Source organism: Sphaerodactylus townsendi, linkage group LG12 (genome assembly GCF_021028975.2).
Source record: "Sphaerodactylus townsendi isolate TG3544 linkage group LG12, MPM_Stown_v2.3, whole genome shotgun sequence".
Lineage (NCBI taxonomy): Eukaryota > Metazoa > Chordata > Lepidosauria > Squamata > Sphaerodactylidae > Sphaerodactylus > Sphaerodactylus townsendi.
The window spans coordinates 46,809,601-46,835,845 of record NC_059436.1 but is presented as its reverse complement, the minus strand read 5'-3'; the positions used below and the strand labels follow the sequence as shown (position 1 = coordinate 46,835,845).

General features: G+C 47.4%; 1 protein-coding gene across 1 annotated transcript in view; it reads right to left on the bottom strand.

The window, feature by feature from the left end:
• Positions 1 to 26,245, bottom strand: part of FAM102A (family with sequence similarity 102 member A) — a 75,268-nt gene that overhangs the window by 16,328 nt on the left and 32,695 nt on the right. The window contains 3 exon segments of the mRNA XM_048513085.1: positions 2,382 to 2,498; positions 10,690 to 10,719; positions 14,604 to 14,724. Coding sequence (XP_048369042.1) covers positions 2,382 to 2,498; positions 10,690 to 10,719; positions 14,604 to 14,724 — 268 coding nt within the window.

Here is a 26,245-nt window from a genome sequence, read left to right as displayed (position 1 = left end):
GTCCATAACTTTGGACTGCCTGAACCAAACATCACCAAAATTGGGGGGTAGTATAAGGACAGTCTCCTGATGAGACCCTGAAATTTTGGTGCCGCTAGCCTAAAAACTGCGCCCCCTGCAGGCCACAAATGGAAAACCACTAAAAATATCTAAAAACGAACCCAGCATTTTGACGCCCCCCACAAGGTGATGCCCTGGGCAGCTGCCCACCTTGCCCAATGGGCATTACGCCAGTGGTTTATTGCTGTGATCGATTATTGTAGGCATGTTAAAAATAATGTGAGCTTTATGTAAGTGTACACCACACTCAGTAATCTTTCTAGAGAAGGCAGCTAATAAGCATTGTAAATAAAAAGAATGGCTCAGTTTTAAAATGTAATAGATTTAATGGTCAACTGCTCTGACAAGTTAACAGAAAGAACCTTTCCATTCCCCCCACGTTTTTGAATTTCTGATCAAATGTAAGATTCTCTTCCCAAGAACCGATTTGCTCAGTGGATGACGTGCAGACTGTTTCAAATTAGCACTATGTTGACTGCCGGCGTTATGTGCTCACATAGTGACCAAGCAACAGGACTGATTAAGAACAGTTTGTTCTTCTGTAATATTCTGTTAAGTGTCTTTTTTTTTTTGCTTTGTGTCATTCTACCTTCCTCAGTTATTTCTGAACAGAGATTTTCTCCAGCCTGCTGTAATTCTCAATTTCTCTACACTGCTTTGAAACATATGGGTTTAGCTTTAAAAAGAGCTTGGACAGATTTATGGAGGAGAGGTCGATCTATGGCTACCAATCTTGATCCTCCTTGATCTCAGATTGCAAATGCCTTAGCAGACCAGGTGCTCAGGAGCAGGAGCAGCAGAAGGCCATTGCTTTCACATCCTGATGTCAGCTCCCAAAGGCACCTGGTGGGTCACTGCGAGTAGCAGAGAGCTGGACTAGATGGGCTCTGGTCTGATCCAGCAGGCTCTTTCTTATGTTCTTAAGGCCATTGTTTTCCCATCCTGCATGTGAGCTCCCAAAGGCACCTGGTGGGCCACTGCGAGTAGCAGAGAGCTGGACTAGATGGACTCTGGTCTGATCCAGCAGGCTAGTTCTTATGTTCTTATGTACACAGCAGACAAGGAGACTCTCTCAAGGACACCAGCAGCTCCAAAAACCAGGAGGCTTGCATCTCTGCTATGAACACTACCAGATGTCAAGTCATCCTTTAAGAACATAAGAAAGAGCCTGCTGGATCAGACCAGAGTCTATCTAGTCCAGCACTCTGCTACTCGCAGTGGCCCACCAGATGCCCTTGGGAGCTCACATGCAGGATGTGAAAGCAAGGGCCTTCTGCTGCTGCTCCCGAGCACCTGGTCTGCTAAAGCATTTGCAATCTCAGATCGAGGAGGATCAAGATTGGTAGCCATAGATCAACTTCTCCTCCATACATCTGTCCAAGCTTCCTTTAAAGCTATCCAGGTTGGTGGCCATCACCACCTCCTGGGGCAGAATATTCCAGACATGTTGCGTGAAGAAATGTTTCCTTCTGTTAGTCCTAATTCTTCCCCCAGCATTTTCAATGGATGCCCCCTGGTTCTAATATTGTGAGAAAGAGAGAAAAATTTCTCTCTGTCGACATTTTCTATCCCGTGCATAATTTTATAGATTTCAATCATATCCCCCCTCAGATGTCTCCTCTCCAAACTAAAACTGACAGAGGGACGGAGTATTCCATCCTAAGCGGAGTTACAACTTTTAAAGTGGTGTAACTCTGCTTATAAAGACACTATAAATCAGTTGAAGCTGGGAAGCATTTTGTACCATACAACATGTACCATACAACATGTACCTACAACAATTCCTTACAACTGGCTTTGAAACACATGAGTTTAATTCTCTCTTTCAACCTCTGCCATTAAAACCAAGAATCGGGGAGGAGAAAATATTATTTGAAAATACATCCAGGCAGTGGTGGGATCCAAAAATTTTAGTAACAGGTTCCCATGATGGTGGGATTCAAACTGTGGCGTAGCGCCAATGGGGCTGGGCGGGGCACAACGGGGGCGTGGCCAGACATTCCGGGGGCGGGGCATTCCTGGGCGGGGCTGTGGCAAGGACGCAACCGTTGCACCGGTCCTTGGGGGGGAAACGAATGCACGCAGGCGCAGGCTGCCACACACGCCGGTGCACCTCCTGCTAGACTGCTTCATGTTCTGCGCACTACTGCTGAGAGGAGGGGCGTAACTAAGGCAAAAATCACGTGGCAAAATCGCCAATTAGTAACCCCCTCTCGGCACACACAAATAAGTAGTAACCTGCTCTCGGGAACCTGTGAGAACCTGCTGGATCCCACCTCTGCATCCAGGTGTACTGGCCAATGGGATCTTTCCGCATTTACCTTCAAGATGGAATTATCCTGCCGTGTATTCTTCGTATCGTAACCTTCCAGCAAGCAACATCGGACAGTGAACCCCGAGCCGGCAAATTCCGCCAGATTTAGATCAGCAAAACCAAGCTGTAAAGCCAATATATTTTTAAAAAGCATTTGACAATTTGCATCATATACAGCAAACCAGACAGGAAAGGGGGAGGGGGGTACAAAGTGGAGACAACCACAGAACCTGGTAGCCTCTGTATCCCAGGATGGAACATGTCGCATTCTTAACCCCCAGGAGACCCAAATCATGACAGATAGCTGGGGATTTTTTTTAGGAATAAGATGGAAGAAAACACAACTGCTGTGCTGGCAAGGACAGCGTTAACCCGCCTGCAATCATTGCATAACCAAGGACACAGAAGACACTAGGTCAATGATGTGGAAAAATACACTCCTATGCACACATACAAGCACAATAAAGGCACTCTTTGTATTGGGCCGTCCCAGAATGCAGCGCAGCGCGCACACCAAGAGATGAAAGGATATCACTGTAGATTAAAATCTGCACATTGTTCCTAACAAGCGGGATTGAGAGATTGCGGGGAAAACACATTTTAGGAATTAAAGCCAGAATCCCTCTTGGAGGATTACAGCAAGGTTTGGGAATGTGCCCCAATTCTAGGCCGCAGGTCCTTAACTTAGGATTTCCTGAAATGTTGATGAAGCTTAAAAAGATCAAGGGAAAGCTTCAGGAGATACTCGAGAGTAAAAGTCCTGGTTTCCTCCCAGATACCAAGAGTGCTGATTAACGGCGATTTTAAGCAGCTGTCAGCTGCCAGCAGGACGTGCTCGGTTGAAAATGTGGAACTTACAAGAAAAATTAAGTTGCAAAACATGGGAACTCTTGAAGGAAGGACAAGGGATCGATCGCACTCAGGAATATATATTGTTTGAGATAAGAAAAGCGCATCTGCTTGGCCCTTTTTGACTCATGACAGAGTAAAACGAACTTGGGTTCACAGAGGAGGCTTAATGGTGAACAAGAAGTTTCAATAAGAATTCCAGAGGCCAACCTTTCTTTACTAAGGATACACCAGTGATGGCAAACCTTTTTGAGACCAAGTGCCCAAACTGCAACCCAAAACCCACTTATATATCGCAAAGTGCCAACACAGCAATTTAACCTAAATACTGAGGTTTTTGGTTTAAAAAAATGGTTGGCTCTGAGCCGTGTGTTACTCGGGAGTAAGCTTGGTGGTAAAAGGGGGCTCTGCTTTGAAGCAACCATGCAACTCTTCGAACGGGTGAATCACAACCTAGGAGGGTTTGCTCAGAAGCAAGCCACATTGCCAGCAACCGAGCTTACGCCCAGGTCTTTGTATTTAGTTTACGCTTTAGTTCTTCGCATGAAAACCAGTGGGGTTTAACAGCTCTTAACAGGGTTACTTACACTGCTTCCCCAAAACTAGGTCTTAGGTTTAATGCTAATAATCGAGCCCAGTGGCCCAGGCCAGCAATTTCCCCCCCACATGATGAACTCTGTTTGTGTGTGCCCACAGAGAGGGCTCTGAGTGCCACCTCTGGCACCCGTGCCATAGGTTCGCCATCACTGGGATACACGGATAGACACACTCACGTTCTGTGGCTGTGCAGATGTGCCATTCATTTCACTTCCCAGGCAACACCCAGTCACAATACTACATAGAATTTATATAGCATTTTACTTAGGATTCGAAGTGCTTTGTGTGTGTTCGTACAGCAACCCTCATGAAGAGCTGGTATGTTCGTTTATGCTATTTTTTCCCCAGAAAGGTTAAGAGTTTCAATCTGTAAGAGGAGGTCGGCACTGTTATCCCCATATTGCAAGACAGATGGTAGGTGACTGTTAAAGGAAATCATAGGCAAGGGCTTTCCTGTGAAATAAAAAGGAGTCCAGTAGAACTTTACAGATTAAAAAATGATTCAAGCGCAAACTTAATCGGAGCTTATTTATAGAGCAATACATTTTATTTGCAGCAGTAACACCTCAAAAGACCAATGCTGCTGCTTCTCTGGAATTATCAGCTTGTCTGGAGCCATCTAAGTGAGTTCATGTTGAATGTGAATTATGAACCAAGGACTGCCCTGGACTCTTCACTGGGTGTGCATTCTGCAGATGTCAGCCACTGTTATTATGCCACAAGGAACCCTAGAAACTGTGGAGCTGAACCCAGGAGTCTATCAAAGCATTTCAGTATCCTCATCAACTATTAATGTCCATGATTCCCTGGGGAAAGATGGAGTATCAAGAAAAAACACTATCAAGTGGTTCAACCAGGGGTGTCAAACTTGGGGCCCTCCAGATGTTCATGAACTACAATTCCCATCAGTCCCTCCCAACATGAGCATTGGCTATGCTGGCAAGGGCTGATGGGAATTGTAGTTTATGAACATCTGGAGGGCAGTGAGTTTGACACCTGTGGGTTAGACAGTCAAAGGACACTTGAATCCCACTGAGTCATGAAACTCACTATGGCCTGTGCCGCAAGGGCCACACAAGCGGCGGTGCACTGGCATAGTCCATGCCGATGCATCCCCCGGGGCCGTTTGCATGAATGGCCCTGCTGGCCCAGCACTTGGTGGCATGGTCTCTGCATGAGCTGCACCACTCCCAGTCCCGTTACCTCCTGCCGGCTCCTGTCGCTCTGTGGAGGCCAAGGGACATGTCCCCATGGCCATAGAGACGCCTTTGGGGCCGGAGGCCAGGAGGCGTGTCCCCTGGCCTCCACAGAGCGACGGGAGTCAGCAGAAGGTAAAAGGGGACCAGGAGCGGCACAGGGGAAACACCAGCTTCCACCCGGTGCCGTTTACTTGGAACCAGATGGAAGCCGGCGTTTTCAAAAAGACTCGCTCATTGAGGCAAACACCGTTGTGGGCGGGAAACGCTGCTGCTGCGCTGCAGCAGTGGTAGCTGTGCAATCTTTTATGATGTCAGTGGACACAAACAGCTGCAATATTTTTCTATCGATATGTTAAGTCATGCACTGTTATAGATGTCCAGATCAGATCTTTGTCCACCTTCACAAGGAAGAGATGATCCATGTTGAAGAACCAAGGAAACAGATATCACAGACATATCTTGGACAGATTCCTGAACTGCGGTCAAAACAAGCATTACATATGGCCACGTCCATGACTCTGGAGATGTACCTTCCACTTTTTGGAGGTCGTGAAGTTTCCACAGCTAACACGTAAGCTTCCAAATTATGCCGCTGATGCCAATAAGGGGATGCAAGGGTCCTCAATCAAGCAACTGTAGACACAGACCAAGACCACACATTCCAAGCTTTGCTTCAAATCTCCTCTTGGCGTAGTGGCGTAGTGGTTAAGAGCAGGTACACTCTAATCTGGAGAACTGGGTTTGATTCCCCGCTCTGCCACTTGACCTGTGGAGGCTGATCTGGGGAATTCAGAGTAGCCTGTGCACTCCAGCGCAAGCCAGCTGGGTGACCTTAGGCTAGTCATAGGTCTTCGGAGCTCTCTTAGCCCCATCCACCACACAGGGTGTTTGTTGTGGGGGGTGGGAGGGAAAGGAAATTGTAAGCTCCTTTGAGTCTCCTTACAGGAGAGAAAGGGGGGTATAAATCCAAACTCTTCTCCTCTAAATACATTCCTGAGTTTTTTTCTAACCCAACCACTTCCCATTGGCTCATACTCTTTTCTATTTAAAGGCCACCCTGGTTTCATTACAGGTGAGACTGTCTTGTTTGCAAACTCACTTTACTCCCTGCATTAGTCAACAGCTTGGAACCTTGAAGTGGAAAGGGGAGGGGGGAAAGGAAAGAGGATTCCTTGTGACAATTGACTCAGAGAAGGTGACCTACTTTCTTCTCTTATCTTTGTTAATTGCTTCTCCACTCGCGGCCACATTATGCCTTTCACTACAAGATGCTGGAAAGAGGCTCTTCTTCAGGTTGTGAAGAGGAGAAAGCTTGTACCAAGCAGGCTACAGTAACTATCCTTCAAAAATTGTGTCTCCCACTGGAGTAGCAATTCACTTGTAAGTAACCAAAACAACGCAATAACCAGATGTTTTGGGAAAAAATTATTACATCTCTCCCACTGGAGTAATGTTGCGAGAAGCAAAAGAAAAAAAAACTAATTGCAGAGTGCTGTCAGCCTTGATTATAAGCACTATTGTAACTTCTGAAAAACCTTTGACCTGCCTTTAACAGCCCTGAAGTATTATGAGGCCAGTTACCTGTCTAGAATCTAGCTGGTTGTTGTCTTTGTGTTAAGATTATACTGCTGTGCCGTTCTAAACTGCATACAAATTGCTTTTTCATTACTCCAGTGGGAGAGATGTAATAATTTTTCCAAAACTTCTGGTTATTGTGTTATTTTGGTTACTTATAAGCAGAGGCGTACCAGGGGTAAATGGCGCCCGGAGACAAATTGTCTCCAGGACGCCCCCCAGGCTCTGCCCCCCACCTCAGTTCTGCCCCCACTGCCCTCGACTCCGTCCATGTCACTGTGGACATGGGCAAGGTTTAGGGTGCCCACCTCCCCCCCAGACTCCCCCTGCCAGCTGGGCTCCCAGCTGGCAGCCTGCAGTCTCTTCTGACCTCCCCTCCGGGCAGGGGGGAAGGAAGGGAGGGAGGAGTCCAGGGTGGGGTTGAGGGCGCTTGGAGGCAGCAGGAAGTCCTGCTGTCTCGTCATTTTTGCGTGCCCCGGATGGGGTCGAGGCACGCAAAAATGATGAGACAGCAGGACTTCCTGGTCACATGGGGGGCTGATTTTGCGCCCCCATGTGAGCAGAAGAGTGGCGCCCGGGGACAAGGGGTACCCCTTGTCCCTAGGCAGATACACCACTGCTTATAAGTAAATTGCTACTCCGGTGGGAGACACAATTTTTGAAGTATAATTATTGTAGCCTGGTTGGTACAAGTTTTCTCCTTTTCACCTTGGTTGTGTACCTTCCCCTTTTGCATAGCATGGAGGAATCTTCTCCAGGTTGTAGCACAACAGGGGAAACCGCCTCCTTAGGGAACAGACCTTTTCATTCCCAGGGGACAGGCCTCAGTGCTCGAACTGACTTCACGTGTGGTGAGGAATTGTTGAGTCTGACTAGGACAAGCCTGTCCAAAAGAGCAGGCTCGGGGGTTTCAAATTCTGCTGCTACACGAGTTTGCCTGACGTGCTGAGACCTGAACTTTTCCAGGAAACAGATTTCCAAGGGCAAGGTGATGACCGACGGCAGCCTGGAGCTGCAGGAGGAAGGTCAGTCCTTGTAACAAGAGGATGTTCTCAGATATAATCTCCCAGCGCGCGCTTCCCTTATTTTCTCACCCAGCAGCCAGAACCATCATCCGGCTCAGACACAAGAATTTCCTCTCCATCAGCACATCCCGCAGCCCGCTTCCACCCGTGAGCTCTTCTGTCCTCTGCCTTGCCAAAGAAGTATTCACAACACAAGTATTAACAAAAAGACTGGGACATCGAGCAGCCTGTGCAGCACAAAGTGGAAGGTTCCCATGGAAAGAGGGAGGAGATAAAAGATTGTCCGGGGTCATCTGCAGACCGGAGATCTCTGCTGCGCAGCATCCACAAAAACAACCATTTGCAAATTTGGGAGCATGGCAACAGGAAGATGAAAAGTCCCAAAACTCCATCGAAATCTTGAGTGATCCCTCGGCTCCTCCTCAACAATTTTTTTTTTTTTGGGGGGGGGGGGATTTCACTAACATCCAAGGAAGAAGAGATTGGATTTATATCCCCCCTTTCTCTCCTGCAGGAGACTCAAAGGGGCTTACATTCCCTTCCCCGCTCACAACAAACACCCTGTGAGGTGGGTGGGGCTGAGAGAGCTCTGCAGAACTGTGACTAGCCCAAGGTCACCCAGCTGGCGTGTGTGGGAGTGCCCAGGCTAATCTGAATTCCCCAGATAAGCCTCCACAGCTCAGGCGGCAGAGCTGGGAATCAAACCTGGTTCCTCCAGATTAGAGTACGCCTGCTCTTAACCACTACGCCACTGCTGTTCCTAGGAGGACATGTGTCATACATTACTTCCCCTCTGCCTCTTCTGGTGCCATCTTCTGAAGCCCAGTGCTTACCTGCATCAGCAGAATAGAAGAGTACTACAGTCTAGGTTAGAGGGACAAGAGGACATGGAGGGTAAAAAGAGGGTTCTGAAACCATCATTTCAATTTACAGGGTCATCTAAGAACATAGAACATAAGAACTAGCCTGCTGGATCAGACCAGAGTCCATCTAGTCCAGCACTCTGCTACTCGCAGTGGCCCACCAGGTGCCTTTTGGGAGCTCACATGCGGGATGTGAAAGCAATGGCCTTAAGAACATAAGAACTAGCCTGCTGGATCAGACCAGAGTCCATCTAGTCCAGCACTCTGCTACTCGTAGTGGCCCACCAGGTGCCTTTGGGAGCTCATATGCAGGAGGTGAAAGCAATGGCCTTCTGCTGCTGCTGCTCCCGAGCACCTGGTCTGCTAAGGCATTTGCAATCTGAGATTAAGGAGGATCAAGATTGGTAGCCATAGATCGACTTCTCCGCCATAAACCTTTCCAAACCCTTTTTAAAGATATCCAGGTTAGTGGCCATCACCACCTCCTGTGGCAGCATCTTCCAAACACCAATCACACATTGCGTGAAGAAGTGTTTCCTTTTATTAGTCCTTATTCGTCCCCCCAGCAAGCATAATGGAACCCTGGGGGTGCAAGAGAGGTTTGGGAAGGGCATGCTTAAGAAGCAGGCCTTAAGGAAGACATCCAGAAGAACAGCAGGTCCCTGTCTTGAGGCACAGGAAGAGGTAAGCAGAAAATATGGAGAGAAGCAGGCTGACAAAGAAACGTGTGGAACGAGACAAAAGGAAGGGTGCTGTCACGGAATGGTGTGGGCAGAATCTTCAAAAAATGGCCAGCCAAAATTTAACAAGGACAGACACCTCCTATATGAAACCTACGCAAGTCCTCTCCCCAAATCGTTGCATCATGTTTCCCTTCCTCGGTTGGAGGCACAGTACATGGCAGCATGTGGCAGGGCCTTTTCGATGGTGGCACCTAAGCTGCAGAACACATTTGTGAGGGAGATTTGCAGGGATCCCTCACTGACACAATTTAGAGGGCAGCTCAGAAGCTTTCCTGGTCTGGACACAGCGTGTAACACACTTCTCTCTGTGATACACCTCTGAAGGACGCCAGCCACAGATGCAGGCAAAACGTTAGGGACAAGATCTACCAGACCACGGCCACGCAGCCCGAAAAACCCACCACAACCAGTTTCCTGGTCTGGGTTTATTAAGTATTGTTATTATTATGAAGTAGCACTGATTTACTGGGGACTTTTGTTTTTAGACGGCATTGTTTTGAATTTTGCAAGCGTTGGTTTTGGGGATATTCTCTAATTGTACGTTTTGACCTCTCTTTACTGTAAGCGACCTTGAGGACTAGAAGAGTAGGAGGAGGACAATTATTTTAATAAATGTGATCTGTTTCAGCTGCCTTCTGCTGATTAATCAGTCTTTCCCTCCCGGAATCACTGCTTTCTCAGGACACGCTCAGCTCAAATGGTATACAGGCCATGCGTTGCATGCAGCCGGTCGCTGACCTGTGGAATGCCTTTGCCCGGAGCTTTGGAGAAAATAGCTGGGCTGAGCTGGATGGGCTAATAGTTTGAATTATGATGAGGCAGGTTCATGCCGTTCTCTACGTGACCTGGTTAACATGGATCGGTGTCAATCTGCGTTTGCTACTCCCTTGCGGAGGGGAAGAGAAGAAAGTAAAAATAGAACCACTGTCTGGAAGTAAGACGTCTCTTACGTGGTAGTCTTATGATACAGAGGAAGAAGTACCCAGGATCAGATTTTCCAGGAACATTTTATATGTTCCAGTTTTCAGTAATTCTCACATTTAGGAGTTCTAGGAAACCCGGTTTACATCTGAGCAAGAACACAATTCTACTGACGACACACGAAAAGTAAAACAGTCTGAATATCTCAGGAAAGAAGGAAGGTAATATTGTATTTTACTCCATAACTGGAGCACAGCTCTTGTTCACAGAAACATCTCTTCCTTGACTGATCTAAGAGTGGCACAGCGGGCAACGTCTGATGCAGGAAGACCACACCTTTCAGTTCATTAGATGGCTTTCGGCTAGGCGGAGCCTCGCAGTTTCAGCGTCCTCATTTGCAATATGGGAATAACAGCACTGGCCTACCTTGCAGGGCTGGTCTAAGGCTTTGTGGAACATACCAAACACTTTGAAAGAGCAATGTAAATGTGCACACTGTGATGTGGAAAACAGAAAGTTTTCATTTTTCACAGCTCCTCTTACCTTGGAATAGGTTTTTCCACCTTTCAGCTCCTATAACAGGAAACCAAGGAGATACAAGAAAAAGGAACAAAAGGATTCGTCAGTTTTAATGGAGGAATGAGGACACAGTTGTTCTTCTCTTTGTCTCTGCATAATTGCTGGCGTTCAAAGATCGCCCTGGGGCTGTCGGCAAATAAGGCCAAAAGTATTTTTTCAATGCGATGCAAACTACACAGGCTGATAAACACCTAGGGCATTCAACTGCTTGGAATAATTACTGCTTCACTACGCTTATTAATTCCTCTGGAGGAGGGCAGAAATTAAGTATAGGCACTAGGGGCCAGTCCAAGTTACTATGCTAACCATTTTACTGCTTCAGCTGGCTGAGAACACACAATCTGCTGCAGAGATCTACCTATCACATGCATTTCCTGCATTCTCCCTCCTCCCACAACTGATTAGCACTATTATTATTATTATTATTATTATTTATTGGATTCGGTATACTGCCCAATCCCCGAAGGGCTCTGGACGGTGAACAATAAAACAGCAGCAACAGCGTAATATACCACAAATCCAACAGTACAATAAAGAATAGATCAAAATCCTATTAAAACAGCGGCAACATCACGACCCACATAAAACCCATTTTGATGGAAGCCGTGCGGTCCCCAACTCCCCTACTCTCAGCGGGAGGGGACTGGCAAATTGCCGAAGATGGCAACACAGATTGTATATGGGGCATCAAGAGGAGGCGGACGGTCTGCGGCCAGCCTCCCCAAAGGCCCGGTGGAACAGCTCAGTTTTACAGGTCCTGTGGAATGCAGGGCCTTCACAGCTGGAGGAAGAGCGTTCCATCAGGTGGGGGCCTGGTCCGAAAAAGCTCTGGCCCGGGTAGAGGTTAGCCTAAGGTGACCAGATGGTCACCTTTGTAAACCGGGACAGATGGACGGACGGGCGGGTAGGCGGGCGGCCGCGCGCGCATGTGCGCACAGCCGCAGGAGTGCACTGCCTTCTGGGGCGCTCCCGTTTCCCGCCCTGCCCCAGAAGGCAGTGCGCTCCTGCGGCTGCGTGTGCAGGAGGCTGCCACACTGCCTTGCGCCCCAGAAGGCAGTGTGGCAGCCTTCCAAAAATCGGGACACTTGAAAAAACCCAGGACACATTGTTTTAAGGCGGGACTGTCCCGCCAAAAGCGGGACGTCTGGTCAGCCTAGGTTAGCCGCATCATTGAGGGCAGGGGTGGGATTCAGCCGGTTCGCACCACTTCAGCAGAACCGATTGTTAAAATGGTGCTTGTAAACAACCAGTTGTTAAATTGTTTGAATCCCACCACCGGAACCGGTTGTTAAATTATTTGAATCCCACCACTGATTGAGGGGCTGGGGGACCACCAGCAAGTTTGCCTCTGCAGAACGCAGAGGCCGAGTTGGGACATATCGGGTAACCAGAGCTAATCGGGGACAGCAGTTTTGAACCTTGTACGTAAAGAAAACAGGGGCAGCAGGCTGTTTACAAAGCTGCCAAGTAGTAGTTCTCATCAGACTAGCACCCACTGAACCCAGGGTCAAATTTCCACTCTGACAAGGAGGTGACTGAGGACCTTGTGCCTGTTACACTCATGCGTTCAGGGTACCAAAGCTGGGACAGTCAGGGCTAGGGCTCCACCCAGCTCTTGAGCTAAAAATGATGTTAATGTTCCATTTGAAGTATATTTTGCCACCTAAAGGCTGCAATTGTTGAATTATTCCACAGTTTGAGAAGAGAAGGGCTGATGGAGTATAGAACCTCGGATACTCACTGGGAAGGTTCCTTATACTCTGAGATAAGGAAGGCGTCCTGATCTTGGGTGAGACGGGACTAATTTTGTCACTTCCTGTCCACCATACGGGAACCTCTTGAGCCCGGTTTGAGAACTTCCCCCGGTTAAACCAAGGACAGGAGAAAGGATAACAAGATATAGAACCTCAGAAGCAGAAAAGGAGATGGTTTTGGGGAAGGTTAAGAGTATCAACTGTGGGGTAGTGCAGTTTCCAGGCTGTATGATCCTCTGAAGATGCCAGCCACAGATGCAGGCGAAACGTCAGGAGAAAATGCTACTGGAACACAGCCATACAGCCAGGAAACCACACTACACCCCCAGTGATTCCGGCCATGGAAGCCTTCGACAATACTGTATCAACTGTCTTCCCTTGTGCTTGACTGCTTAAGACATTCATGGCTCTGTGTGGGTTCCTTGCCATCTTCCCTGCCTCTGTAGTCACAGAGCAGAAGAAACCCTCCCAGTGAGTATCCAAGGTTCTGTTCTTGCTCTGAGGAGGAGGGCGTCTTGATCTTGGGACTTGCAATGGCAGCGGTCCCTCAATCTGAGTGGGAACTAGTTATCATCCCCCACACGTTGCAGGACTCTGTGGCTGAAGGCGGCGTTGGCTGATGGGAATGAGGGAAGCCCAGAATGCCTGGCAAAGGTTGATATGGAGGATCATGTGGTCACCTTACAGATTTCCTCTGCAGAGGCCTCGTGGCCACAGGCTGCATTGCGGGCTGCACTTCATACTGAGTACGATGGGAGGCCTGGAGGTATAGGAATGCTGCTGGCCTTGTACGCCCGGAAGATAAACTGCTGATCGGGACTGATCTTCCTTCCCTTATTTGGGACCATCAAGGAAATGAAAATGAAGGTTTTTTTTTCCTGATAGGCTGTGTATGTCGGATGTATATCCTGAGGGCCCTTTGTATATCTAATGTGCGCCAAGTTTTTTGTTTGGCATGGTTGGGCTGTGGACAGAATAACGGTAAATGGATCTATTGTCTTGCTGGGAATGCTGAGGAGGAGGAGGAGGAGAAGAAGAAGAAGAAGGAGAAGGGAAAAGATAGTTGGATTTATATCCCCCCTTTCTCTCCTGTAAGAAGACTTAAAGGGGCTTACAAACTCCTTTCCCTTCCCCCCTCACAACAAACACCTTGTGAGGTGGGTGGGGCTGAGAGAGCTCTGAAGAACTGTGACTAGCCCAAGGTCACCCAGCTGGCATGTGTTGGAGTGCCCAGGCTAATCTGAATTCCCCAGATAAGCCTCCACAACCCAGGTGGCAGAGCGGGGAATCAAACCCGGTACCTCCAGATTAGAGTGCACCTGCTCTTAACCACTACGCCATGCTGGCTTTCTGGAAGGAGAAAAGAAACAAGCAGGAAAGAGACGGGATGCAAAAGAATACAAAAATAGGTTGGATGTAAAGAATGACTGGGAGAGTGAAAAACTCTCCCTAGAGCTGTAGAAGGTAAGAAAACGAGTCAAAAGAAAAATGAAAAAGAACCAATGGGATGAAAATGATATGTAGCTGATGGACAGAGCTATTTCCCAGCTGCTCTCCCTATTCGAGGCAGGAAACAAACTGGGCTCAAGAGGCTTCCACGCAGGAGACATGAAGCAAAAAAAAAAATCAATCCTGCCTCCTTGAGCAACTGGTGGGAATCACCCAGATTGAGATGCCCTCCTCTTCAGAGCGAGAAGAGAGGCACACCTGCCACCTCAGATTTCTTGGAGGAAACCACAGGCCTGGGAGGGGCGTGACTAGTGTAAGTGCTGAGCTCTCTGCAGTTTAGGAACAAGGGTGGCAAGGACATAGTGGGTGAGAGGTGCAGTCTAATCAGAACTAACGCCAAAATGGTGGCTTGGGGGACTCTGCAGATAACTAGAACAGACTCTCTAAATGCAAGTCAGCTGGCCTCTTTGACATCCCTATCTTAATAGTAATGTCACTGCAGTGGCGTAGTTGTCAGGTGACGGGGCGGGGCATCTTGCCCCATGCACGCCCCATGCATGGGCAGAGTGTAGGCATTCTGGGGACGTGGCGGGGACACAGTTACGTTTATTGGCACAGTTACGTTTCCCTAAACAGAGGCCAGATCAAAGGATGAAGCGGACAAAGAATGCTCACCTTGCGGACAGACACACGGCAGATACAGGGATCTAGGAGACCAGTGGCAGGGTTGGCGCTCATTTTGCAGACAAAGGTGAATTTCTTCTTCCAGCGCACACAGTTTTCCTGAACCTCTTCTCTGTGGGGCACAAGAACAAAAGGGAGAAAATGCTAAATCATGCTTCGGCTTACGGATCCCCCAGCCTGCAGTTTCCATTTACAGAATAGATCGGACAAGAAGAGCGTCAAGTTTCCCCAGTCAGAAGCAACGCTGGATTATGCCGATTGTTCACCCGGGAGTTTTGTACATTCAGTTTGCAGAATGCATTTCTTTGCATGAGCAGCTAGAACAAATCTAACAGCATGAACAAATAAGGACCTGTAGATGAAGGGAGAGGAACTGGGGGATACAGTGAAGTCATCCTCAGGTGCTACGTGTCACCCTCATTCTGCAAAGGGGCTGTTCCTTGTGCAATTTGCAGTGATGTTCAATCCTTGGGAGACAGGAACTTATTGTAAAGGCCAACCAATACTCTTTGCAGCAATGGTGGGGAGTCCACTCTGCCTCCTTTTGGGATGATGTGCTGCTGCTATCTGCCGCCCATATCCAGTGGTGGGATTCAAATAATTTAACAACCGGTTCCGAAAGGACTCAGTGGTGGGATTACAACCAGTAATCTGAACTAGATAAAAAATTAGCCACCAGCTGAATCCCACCACTGCCCATATCCCCCGGCAGCCTGTGAGCACAGCCATCATCTCCCACAGATTTTAGAGACCAGAAATATTCTGACCTTCATTTTGTCTTGGAAGAACACACCCTTTCCTATAACCTGCCAATGGATGTGATTCATACTTAGAGAGCAGAGGAGACTAAAAGGAGTCATCCTACTCAATTTAAAAAAATCCATTAAAAAACAAGTCGGATACTAAGTTTAAAAGTTCATCTTCAGTTTTATAAAGAAGAAGAAGAGTTTTGGACTTATACCCCCCACCCCTTTCTCTCTTGTAAGGAGACTCAAAGGGGGCTTACAATCTCCTTTCCCTCCCCCCCCCCACACCAAACACCCTGTGAGGTAGGGGGGCTGAGAGAGCTCAGAAGAACTGTGCGTAGCCCAAGGTCACCCAGCTGGAGTGTGTTGGAGAGCACAGGTTAATCTAGTTCCCCAGTTAAGCCTCCACAGCTCAGGCGGCAGAGCAGGGAATCAAACCCGGTTCTCCAGATTAGAGTGCACCTGCTCTTAACCACTATGCCGCTGCTGCTCCCTTAACACCTGTATAGTTTGTTTATAGAATATCCTACTCTGTTACAGGGAGTGTGTCAGCAAATTATATCTGAATTAAAGAACAGAGGGCAAAAGCCAATACAACATACAACCCTACTAGCCAGGTTAGTTAAATGCACAACTGCCACCACACCATGATTGTGTTTCTGATTGCAGGCACTGCTTGGAACCCCTGTGTCATGCGGGGGAAAGCCTCTCCTACTGAGAGCTCAACTATGAGTGACCATGGGCACAGATCTACACTGTGGCTGCTGATACCATTTTAAAAGCATTGGTAGTTCTTTAAAAATTGCCATGAGGCCCCCATGCAGGGCCAGAGCGAGGGGGAACTGCACCCGGGGCATGTGCGCACCCCTACCATGCCCCCAAATGCCCCTGCCCCGGTGCACGCCTGGTGCGTTGCACCCCCCTTCTCCCTTGGTGCTACGCCACGGCCCCCATGCGAATCAGGCACGCGGCACCCCCAGGACGTCTTGTATCCCCCTGTGCTTTTTCAGTACAGTGAAAACTTTAAAAAGAACGCAGTGGGAGAAGGAACAGGAGTAACTGGGGCCACAGTGCCACATGCCCAGTCCCCTCTGGTCTCCCACCCCATATTCAATCCAGACTTCACACAAACGCATCTTGCATGGTTTTGTTAACATAAAGGAGCCATGAATAGTCTCTGTTCTGTTCTCCACGGTTCTCCACCCCCATTCTTCACATTTCCCCTCACCTTTTCTCCTGTTACAGACCAGAAAGATTGAAGGTAGGTTATATTGAGAAACAGTGATACGCACAAACTCATATTTCCCAGTTCCCTGCTCAAACGACAGCTGCAAACCAAAAGCACTTTGCCTGGCTTTCTGGCGCCCCAGAGGAACAAGGCTCCCCTCACCTAATTCTAGCAGCATTACCTATAGAAAACTGAAGGTGGAATCAAGTAAAGCTGAAGTCCGTTCAGGGCCCGAGCGAGGGGGAACTGTGCCCGGGGCACACATGCACCCTTGCCACGCTCTTGCCTGTTACGCCAGCCTTGGAACGCACCAGTCCTGGCACGCGCCAGGTGTGTTGCACAGCCCCCCGCCCCACCGGCGCAACGCCACTGAGTCCCTTGCAGGAGTGATGCATGGGCACATCTCTCACACATATTACCTGCAGCAAGCCCAACTTGAAATGCATGTTGGAGTGGAGGATGGGGGAGAGAAGTGGCAAAAAATGACATGATGAGTAGCGCAAACAAGGGGGTGGGAAGGGCAAAAGAAGAGACAGAAGGCACACCGGGGGAAGCAGAGGTGGGATCCAGCAGGTTCTCACCAGTTCCCGAGAGTGGGTTACTAATTATTTGTGTGTGCCGAGAGGGGGTTACTAATTGGGTCTGCTTTTCCGTTAGAAATTCCATTAGGTCCAAAAATCATGAAGTCCTGTTGTTTCCTATGTGGCTGGCTAGCAAAGATAGAAAACGGGATAATTCTCCCTGTTGGGCTGTTTTAAAAACATGTTTTAGAAATATGGTAAAGTTCCTTGTTTAAGGAAAGTATCCTTCTTTTGATTTCTAGAAACAAAATTAAGTATTTGAAAGTATTAGTATTTGACAGGCAGTCAATTAGAGGAGAAGTCGTTGTTTCTGTTGGCAGTAGACGATAGGACTTGCTATAATGAGTTTAAATGATGGACAGAAAGATACCAGATGGAAATTAGGAACTTTTTTTAACAGTAAGAGTTTTTTACAGTAAGAGAAATTATTAATGCCCCGCCCCCGGAATGCCCAGCCACGCCCCCGTCGTGCCCCACCCAGCCCCATTGGCGCTATGCCACTGTTTGAATCCCACCACCATGGGAACCTGTTACTAAATTTTTTGGATCCCACCACTGGGGGAAAGCCCTTGAGATCTAAGGCTGAGGTGTACGAATTGAAAAGAAGTGAAAATGTTTAGCAGTGCCTTAACTGAAGGCAACGGAGGGCTTCAAGATCCATCGGGGATGGGATGAATAACGGGCGGAACAAATCCTTTTTTAGAATGAAGATATTAAGAGCGCGTAGTAAGTGCAACGGGGAGGGGGGATGCAACGTACTGATCCAGGAAGGTTAGCTTGATCTATCTATCATACTTGGTCATTCCTCAACCCAAAGGCAATTAAGTTCTTAACTTGTAACTCAGAGGGGATAACAAGGGGAAAGAAGAAAAAGGTGAGATGATCTTGAGCAGGAATTATCTGCAGCCACTGGCTTACCCTTTAAAGAGCACAGCGGGAGAGAACAGAGTGGAAGGGAAACAGCATCAGGGAGGCACCAGATAAGAGTGTGCTTCAATAATTTAAAGCAACTCCCCCCGCCCCACCCCAGGGATAACACAAGTTAATGGAATCAGCCATGCCAGGAAGAAAAAGCTGTAACCCCTGCCTGCGAATGCTCCGCTTCCATCATTTGAATATTCCGTTACTGTACTGAGAGCTTCGGTAGACAAAGGTTGATTCCGCACTTGCGTTATCGACCTAAGTTCGAGCTGTGTTCGACCTAAGTGCTCCGCACAACCACTGGGATCAACGTGGTTTTGTACCAGCTTCGCCCCGTGCAACAGTCAAATTTCCAACTCCAGTTGGGAACTACTACTTTTTCAGGGAACCACGCTCGAACTCAGCTCGATTCCAGTAAAGTGCGGAATCTCTGGTGCCAGGAGTCCCCCATTCAGTCAATCACAGCTGAGTGTTTCGGGCATGGGTACAGCTGCCCAATAAAAAAACGCCACCTTCGTCCCTCCATTCCTGTGGCAGTTTTTTAAATAATGTGTGTGGGGATAGACAGAACATGGCCGTAGAACAGTAGCCAATCGGAATGGAGCGGCGAAGAGGCACGGGATGATTCCGGCCTCCGACCTGGGATCAAGCTGGTTGCAGTGGGGAACAACAGTGGCTTCGACCTAGGTCAGTACCCTTCTCAGGGAACTGGGTCGAACCTATTTTACTCATGTGCGGAATCGCCCAAAGAGGGCTTTCCTGTCTCACCAGCCACACAAATAATAAATCCACAGAAATTTGTCACTTTCTCAAAGCTGTAATAGGTACACGTGGGCAAACTGTCTATATTAGGTCCTCGTCACACAAAGATACCCTGATTTGCTAGAAGAAGCTTCCATGCTTACTACTTCTAATGCTATTATTTGCCACAGGTGACAAGCCCCTTTTATCAGCCTGTGCTCCCCATTTATTACAGAGTGTCTTGTGGGTTTTGCCAAAAGCAGAGACCTCTAAGGAATGCCAGAGCTATGACGTGGAGGCTGGCAATAGCAAACCACATCTCTGTACATCTCTTGCCTTGAAAACCTCCCCAGGGGTTACGACAAATCAGATGTGAATTGATGGCAGGACAGTGACGTAGTGCCCAGGGGGTGAGGTAGGGTGTCTTGCCCCGGGCACATGCCAGTGCGGGGGCGTGGGCATTTTGGGGGTGTTCGGGGGTGTGGGCATGTCAGGGGCACAGGGGACACACATGTCCTGGGCTCAGTTCCCCCTTGCTCCGCCCCTGCGGAAAGATAAGAAAAAAAAAACAATGAAGGATGGTTGGGTGAGGAGCTTCAGGTCCCCCTAAGAGAGCTGGACAATGGACTTGGTTGCAGGTGATGTTCCTAAGGAGTTTTTGTTGCAACTTAGTGCCTCACATCCAGTGGTGGGATCCAAACATTTTAGTAACAGGTTCCTATGGTGGTGGGATTCAAACTGTGGCGTAGCGCCAATGGGGGTAGGGAGAGGCATGACGGGGGCATGGCTGGGCATTCTGGGGGTGGGGCATTCCTGGGCAGGGCTGTGGCAAGGACGCAGCCACTGCGCCGGTCCTTGGGCGGGAAACGAATGCACGCAGGCGCAGGCTGCCATGCATACCAGTGCACCTTCTGCTAGACTGCTTCAAGTTCTGCGCGCTACTGCTGAGAGGAGGGGCGTAACTAAGGCAAAAATCATGTGGCAAAATCACCAATTAGTAACCCCCTCTCGGCACACACAAATAATTAGTAACCTACTCTCGGGAACCTGTGAGAACCTGCTGGATCCCACCTCTGCTCACATCCCATTGCAGGACTGCCTGAGCAGAGCAACCAAATACCAAGGGCTGTAGCGTCACTGATATCCAGGGATGCAAGGGGACACTCCCAAAACATGGGGCCTTAGTTCTTTTTTGGTGGTATGGGCAGTCGCCCAGGATTTTTAAAGTGGAATTCCAGAAATAAGATTCATACCGCAACCATAAGGTCTGGGTTACGCGTGGTGTATTATTTTGCCTGTCCTTCTCCTGCGTTTAAAGAAGAAAATTATAAGGAGGGTATCTGAAAGCTGACCTGGGTGAGACTGGAAGCACCACCGAGGGTGCAATTAAAGAAAGAGAACACAGAAACCCATAAGGTGCCAGGAGCAAGGTCAGAAGACAGAGGGAGAAAACGAGCGGCGGCGGCGCGGCCCGAACAAGATTACAAGGCAACCAGGTTTCAGGCTAAATTAGAAGACAGAAATAGATGTGTCCAATTTTTAAAAGTTTACTCTGTGCTCAAGGAACAAAAAATAGATTAGACGATGGTCAGGCCATAAGTTCCAGCTTATGACTGAGATTCACTAATGGTTTGCTTGGTATCACTTCTTCATTCCCAGAAGTCTTATATATATTAATACGTGTTTATTTAATCTTTTCAATCATTACAGTAAACTCATTCAATTCTGTACAATCAATTCAGCATATCTGTAGAGTACATATATGAATTATATATATGAATATATAAATTATAAATGCATTAGCGTGAACAGAATTGAAACGAGGGAAATCAAAAGAAGGAGTTATCTTGCCATTAAAATAGTACACCAAGTCCTATACATTAAACCCAACATTCCATAAAATATACACTTTGTAAGTATCGACAACATTTCGCGAACCAATTATATTCCCTTATTTATTTAAATATTTTATTAACAAGTCCCATTTTTTATTAAATTTTTCGGGATTGTTTCTTATTTTCCAAGTCAGTCTGTCAATAGACATTACGGATGTTATTTTCTTTTCCCATTCTTCCCATTTTGGTACGTCACTTGAGTTCCATATTTTTGCGACCTCTATTTTTGCAATTGTTACTAAATAAAGGAATAAGTTAATGTTGTTAATTATTACTTTGTTACTGGACATCCGTAGAAGAATCGTTTCAGGACGTCTTTCTATTTTTGTACGACATATTTTATCTAGAGTGTCAATGATCTTATTCCAAAAGGTTCGTATTTGACGGCATTCCCACCACAGGTGGATGAAGGAGTCCACTTTCTTTTTGCATTTCCAACATTTATTTTTATCTGCCTTGTTAAATTTGGCTATTTTAGCAGCGGTGGAGTATCATCTATGGAAGCCTTATATTTTTGATCAGTCTGCGTGACCATATACACTCTAACAGTGGCGTAGGAGCAGCAGTGGCGTAGGAGGTTAAGAGCTCATGTATCTAATCTGGAGGAACCGGGTTTGATTCCCAGCTCTGCCACCTGAGCTGTGGAGGCTTATCTGGGGAATTCAGATTAGCCTGTACACTCCCACACATGCCAGCTGGGTGACCTTGGGCTAGTCACAGCTTCTCAGAGCTCTCTCAGCCCCACCTATCTCACAGGGTGTTTGTTGTGAGGGGGGAAGGGCAAGGAGATTGTAAGCCCCTTTCAGTCTCCTGCAGGAGAGAAAGGGGGGATATAAATCCAAACTCCTCTTCTCCTAACGAAAATATACAAGTTCTGGCATAAGTCAACACATTTGTTCATGGAATAAGTACCAACGTGCAGAGGAGTACATGAGCTGGGCCTGAAAAGAACACTGTGACCACGTCTTGTTATCTACTCGTTGGATGGCTTGGCAAACTACGATCCCAGCAAACCAGGAAGTGAAGGAGAGAATCAGAGCATGGAAAGGAAAGGAGCATATAAGCTCGAGGGACTGTCCAAACCATGATTCAATGGCAACATCTGAACTATGCTTTGGAAACTAACCAAAGAAATCAGAAGGCTGCAATGCTGTAGAGGAGGCTGAAAATGGGAGAAACAATGACAGAGAGAAGAACGGAAACTGACTGACTCTCAAGAAATCAGCAGCCAAGCCACGACAGTGCAGTTAAATTTGAATACGTTCCAGTGGACAAGTATAACTATAAGCCAGTTTTAATTCAAATAAAATTGTAATGAAGTCTCCATGTAGTGGAGCAGCAGTGGCGTAGTGGTTAAGAGCAGGTGTACTCTAATCTGGAGGGACTGGATTTGATTCCCTGCTCTGCCACCTGAGCTGTGGAGGCCTATCTGGAGAATTCAGGTTAACCTGTACACTCCAACACATGTCGGCTGGGTGACCTTAAGCTAGTCACAGATCTCCTGAGCTCTCTCAGCCTCACCTACCTCACAGGGTGTTTGTTGTGAGCAGGGAAGGGAAAGGAGTTTGTCAGCCCCTTTGAATCTCCTTACCGGAGAGAAAGGTGGGATATAAATCCAACTCTTCTTCTTCTTTCAAGCTATAAAGATCAATAACATTAATAGTAAGCAGATTGCTGGCTGTAGTAGGGCAGCTCTATTGTCTTATGTTACAGAGACAGCGTGCACATTTTCTGTAAAATAGGCTATGTTCCCTTTAAGTTCCTGAAATCACAAGGAAATCCAGCTCCTAGTACAGCGATACCTTTGAAAAGACGGAAGTAGCAAAGGTCAAGCCCTTACGGCCAAGCGTGCAAACATTCCCCCGTGGCACACAAAGGCCTGATTTAGATTGTGCCATTTGAAGATGCTGCTTAGCTTTGCTTATTTGTTATTCCCGGAATCACTGAGTTTTAGCAGTCGCAGTGGGGGCTTCCAGGGGGCAGCTGAGACAGAAATCTGGATCAAGCCCTCGAGGCAGGACTAATCCCCTTATGTGCCTGTAACAGATGGCTCTGCCGGGCATGAGGGCTTATAATGGTGTTTGCCCGTGCCCTAGTAGCAGCAAATAGGGTCCCATTACCTGTCCCTAATCAGATACGTCAAGCCAGCCTATTTTTTCTTTAAAAAAAGAGGTCATTTCATTTGTGAGCCCCTCCATCCAATGGTAAATAAGCACCTGTTTTTTCCAGTTGGCTCAATAGAGGGTTGCTTAGAAGGACCAGGATGCTGCCTCCATTGCAGTGGCGTAGTAATATAAAGGAGTCACTAAAAATTTTTCCCTCCTTGTGCTGCGGGAAGCAGGGGCTAGTTTCATTTTACTTGCACCCGCTGCACATCGGGCTTTGGATGGAAAACCCACGCTCTCAATCTTAGTTTTAATTGTTTGGAAAATTTTGAGGTCGCTTTTTGATAAAAAGCTATAGGTGACTTCTAACGCAGCGTCATCTTTTATAGGGTGGGGTCATAGTCCTCTCCCAAAATAGGCTCCAAAACTCTTCGACCACAGCTGGCATCTGAAAACATTTATAGTGTCTCATGAAGGTAGAGACAGATTTCCTCTACTGGTACATTGTTGTTAAAGGCTGCATTGGCCGACATGTTTTGTACGGAGCTGTGATTCCCAAGTCTCTATACCAGTTATTCTCAACCAGGGTTCCGTGGTATCCTGGGGTGCCATGAGCACGTCCCAGGGGTACCATGACAATGCTACTGCCTGCCCCCCCCCACACCAGAATCAAATGGATTTTGAAGGGGGGGTTGGAAGCCTCATGGGCTCCCTTTAAACAACACTGAAAAACAGCATTGTTTTATTTGCCTAAATTCGGCATGGATTGGGGGAGGGGGTTAGATTTAAAGGGAGCTCTCACTTTAAATCCCCCCAATCCATGCTGAGTATAGGCAAACAAACAACACAGCTGTCAACGTGGCTTCCCCTCCCCTCCCCCTGCATGTCCCTCCTCCACCTACAGGCCAAAAACGGGAAAAATCCTAAAAAATGGGGGGGGGGGAAATCAAACTAACTTCAAGGGTACCCTGAGATATGAAGAGCGAGGTCAAGGGTACCACAACGTTGAAAAGGTTGGGAAACACTGCTCTATACCCTATAAGCTTCAGCAATGCATTCTCTAAAACACTTTGCTGATAGTCTGCAAAGAAATTTTGGTCCCCCTATTATGATTCTCTACCGAAATGAATAACGCTTCAGGCTTCCTGAAATCACGAGTCCTTATTAAGAAGGCTTTAAGTGCCCTTCTGACATCTAACTTGTGCCAATAGACCTCCTTAGGATGGAGTCCCCTCCCAAAGAAAGGCAGCAAGAAGCCGGTTAAAGACAAAGGGAAAGGACTAAGAGAAAAAGCAAGACAGTCTCTAAGCACTTCTGCTCTCCCTAGAGGCAGGAACAGAACTGGAGGGGAAGGGGGCCGTCTCCAGCAGACCATGGAAGCTGAAAAGTTAATTAATATTTCTGCCTCCCTGAATGGTTGCAGAAGAATACCCAGATGTCCTCTGGCTCAATGGAGAAGGTCACTAAATACCACAGTTTGGAAATTGAAATTCGGCAACTATGGCACAAACCAGCTGAGGTTGTCCCAGCGGCAATCAGCACCCTGGGTGCCATTCCAAAAACACCAGGGCAGACCTGAAGTCTTCAAGTCAACAAAACCAACATCTGTCAGATTCAGAAGGCAGCCCTGCCTTCTGCACGAATACTACACCGATACACTGCAATGTCCCAGGCCTCCGGGTGAGGCTCGAGTTGAAATGAAAGGCCAATAACAACCAGCTAGAGAACTGGAAGCTGTGATATTGAATGAAATTAAATAATAATAATTGAATTTATAAGATGGCCTTCCCTTCATGGGCTCAGCACCAACAGTACTTCTCCATCTTATCTTTCAGCACTGCAAATATTGCTTTAAGATTTGGAGTGTCTCTTTGGAAAAACATCACACTGTTCTTTGAAGTCGATCTACGGCTACCAATCTTGATCATCCTTCATCTGAGATTGCAAATGCCTTAGCAGACCAGGTGCTCGGGAGCAGCAGCAGCAGGCCCTTGCTTTCACATCCTGCACGTGTGCTCCCAAAGGCATCTGGTGGACCACTGCGAGTAGCAGAATGCTGGACTAGATGGACTCTGGTCTAATCCAGCAGGCTCTTTCTTATGTTCTTGTAGTCCAAATCTCTGGATGATCTCTCAGAGGTTTCCTGTATATGTCAGAACAGGATGAGGGATGAGAGAAAACTCTAGTGTTCCACTGACCAAGGGGCAAAACAGACATAATTCCTTCCAATGCCTACCCATTTTAGAAAGGCTGTATCCAACATAACATTGACTCCTAGGGCCTTCTGAGCCAAACAGTCCAGAAAGAGTCCATGGCTGATGATATAAAAAGCTGTTGAATAGTTGGAGAGAACCATTAGAAATGTATATTAGTAGACCAAGGCCACAACCATTAGAGATGTATATTAGTAGACATGTATATTAGTAGACCAAGGCAAAAGCCATCTGATAAGACAGTGATGGCAAACCTTTTCGAGACCGAGTGCCCAAATTGCAACCCAAAACCTACTTATTTATCACAAAGTGCCAACACAGCAATTTAACCTGAATACTGAGGTTTTAGTTTAGAAAAAATGGTTGGCTCCGAGGCATGCGTTACTCAGAAGTAAGCTCGGTGGTAGTCGGTGGCTTTGCTGTGAAGCAACCATGCAACTCTTTGAATGGGTGAATCACGACCCTAGGAGGGTATACTCAGAAGCAAGCCCCATTGCCAGCAACCGAGCTTACTTCCAGGTAAAGGATAGTGCTTTAGTTCTTGACATGAAAATCAGTGGGGTTTAGCAGTGCTTAACAGGGTTACCTACACTGCTTCCCCAAAACTTGGTCTTAGGTTTAATGCTAATAATCGAGCCCAGTGGTCCAGGTCAGCCTAGATGTGTTGGGGGGGGGATTCTGTTTGCACGTGCCCACAGAGAGGGCTCTGAGTGCCACCTCTGGCACCCGTGCCATAGGTTTGCCACCACTGTGATAAGATGACCAAGGCCTCAACCATGTTGGAAGCCAAGAAGCTGCATTATCTGTAAGCGCACTCTTGGATTCAAGATTTTACATTGTCCCGTAAATGCATGACACAGAAGCTTAAGATGCAAGTAGTGACAAACTTTAGAACAGCAACAGCCCACTCAAAAGGCATTCTGTCTTGGCCAAAAGGCAACCTCCAGCCATGACACAAAAAGTCATGCTCGAAAGTCATTCATTCGTGACTTGACTCATATCATCCATGGAGAGAAAACAGCCACACTCAACAGATGAACATTCATCTGTTTCATCCTCTCCGCACTGTTTTGCTCCCAGAACACTACAGCAATTCTCTAAACAAAAAGCAATCCCCACAATAGGGAGAGAATGGCTCAGATGCAGATGATGTCAGCTTTGGTAATTTCAATTAATCGGTGATGCAAATGACAATCAGCTGTT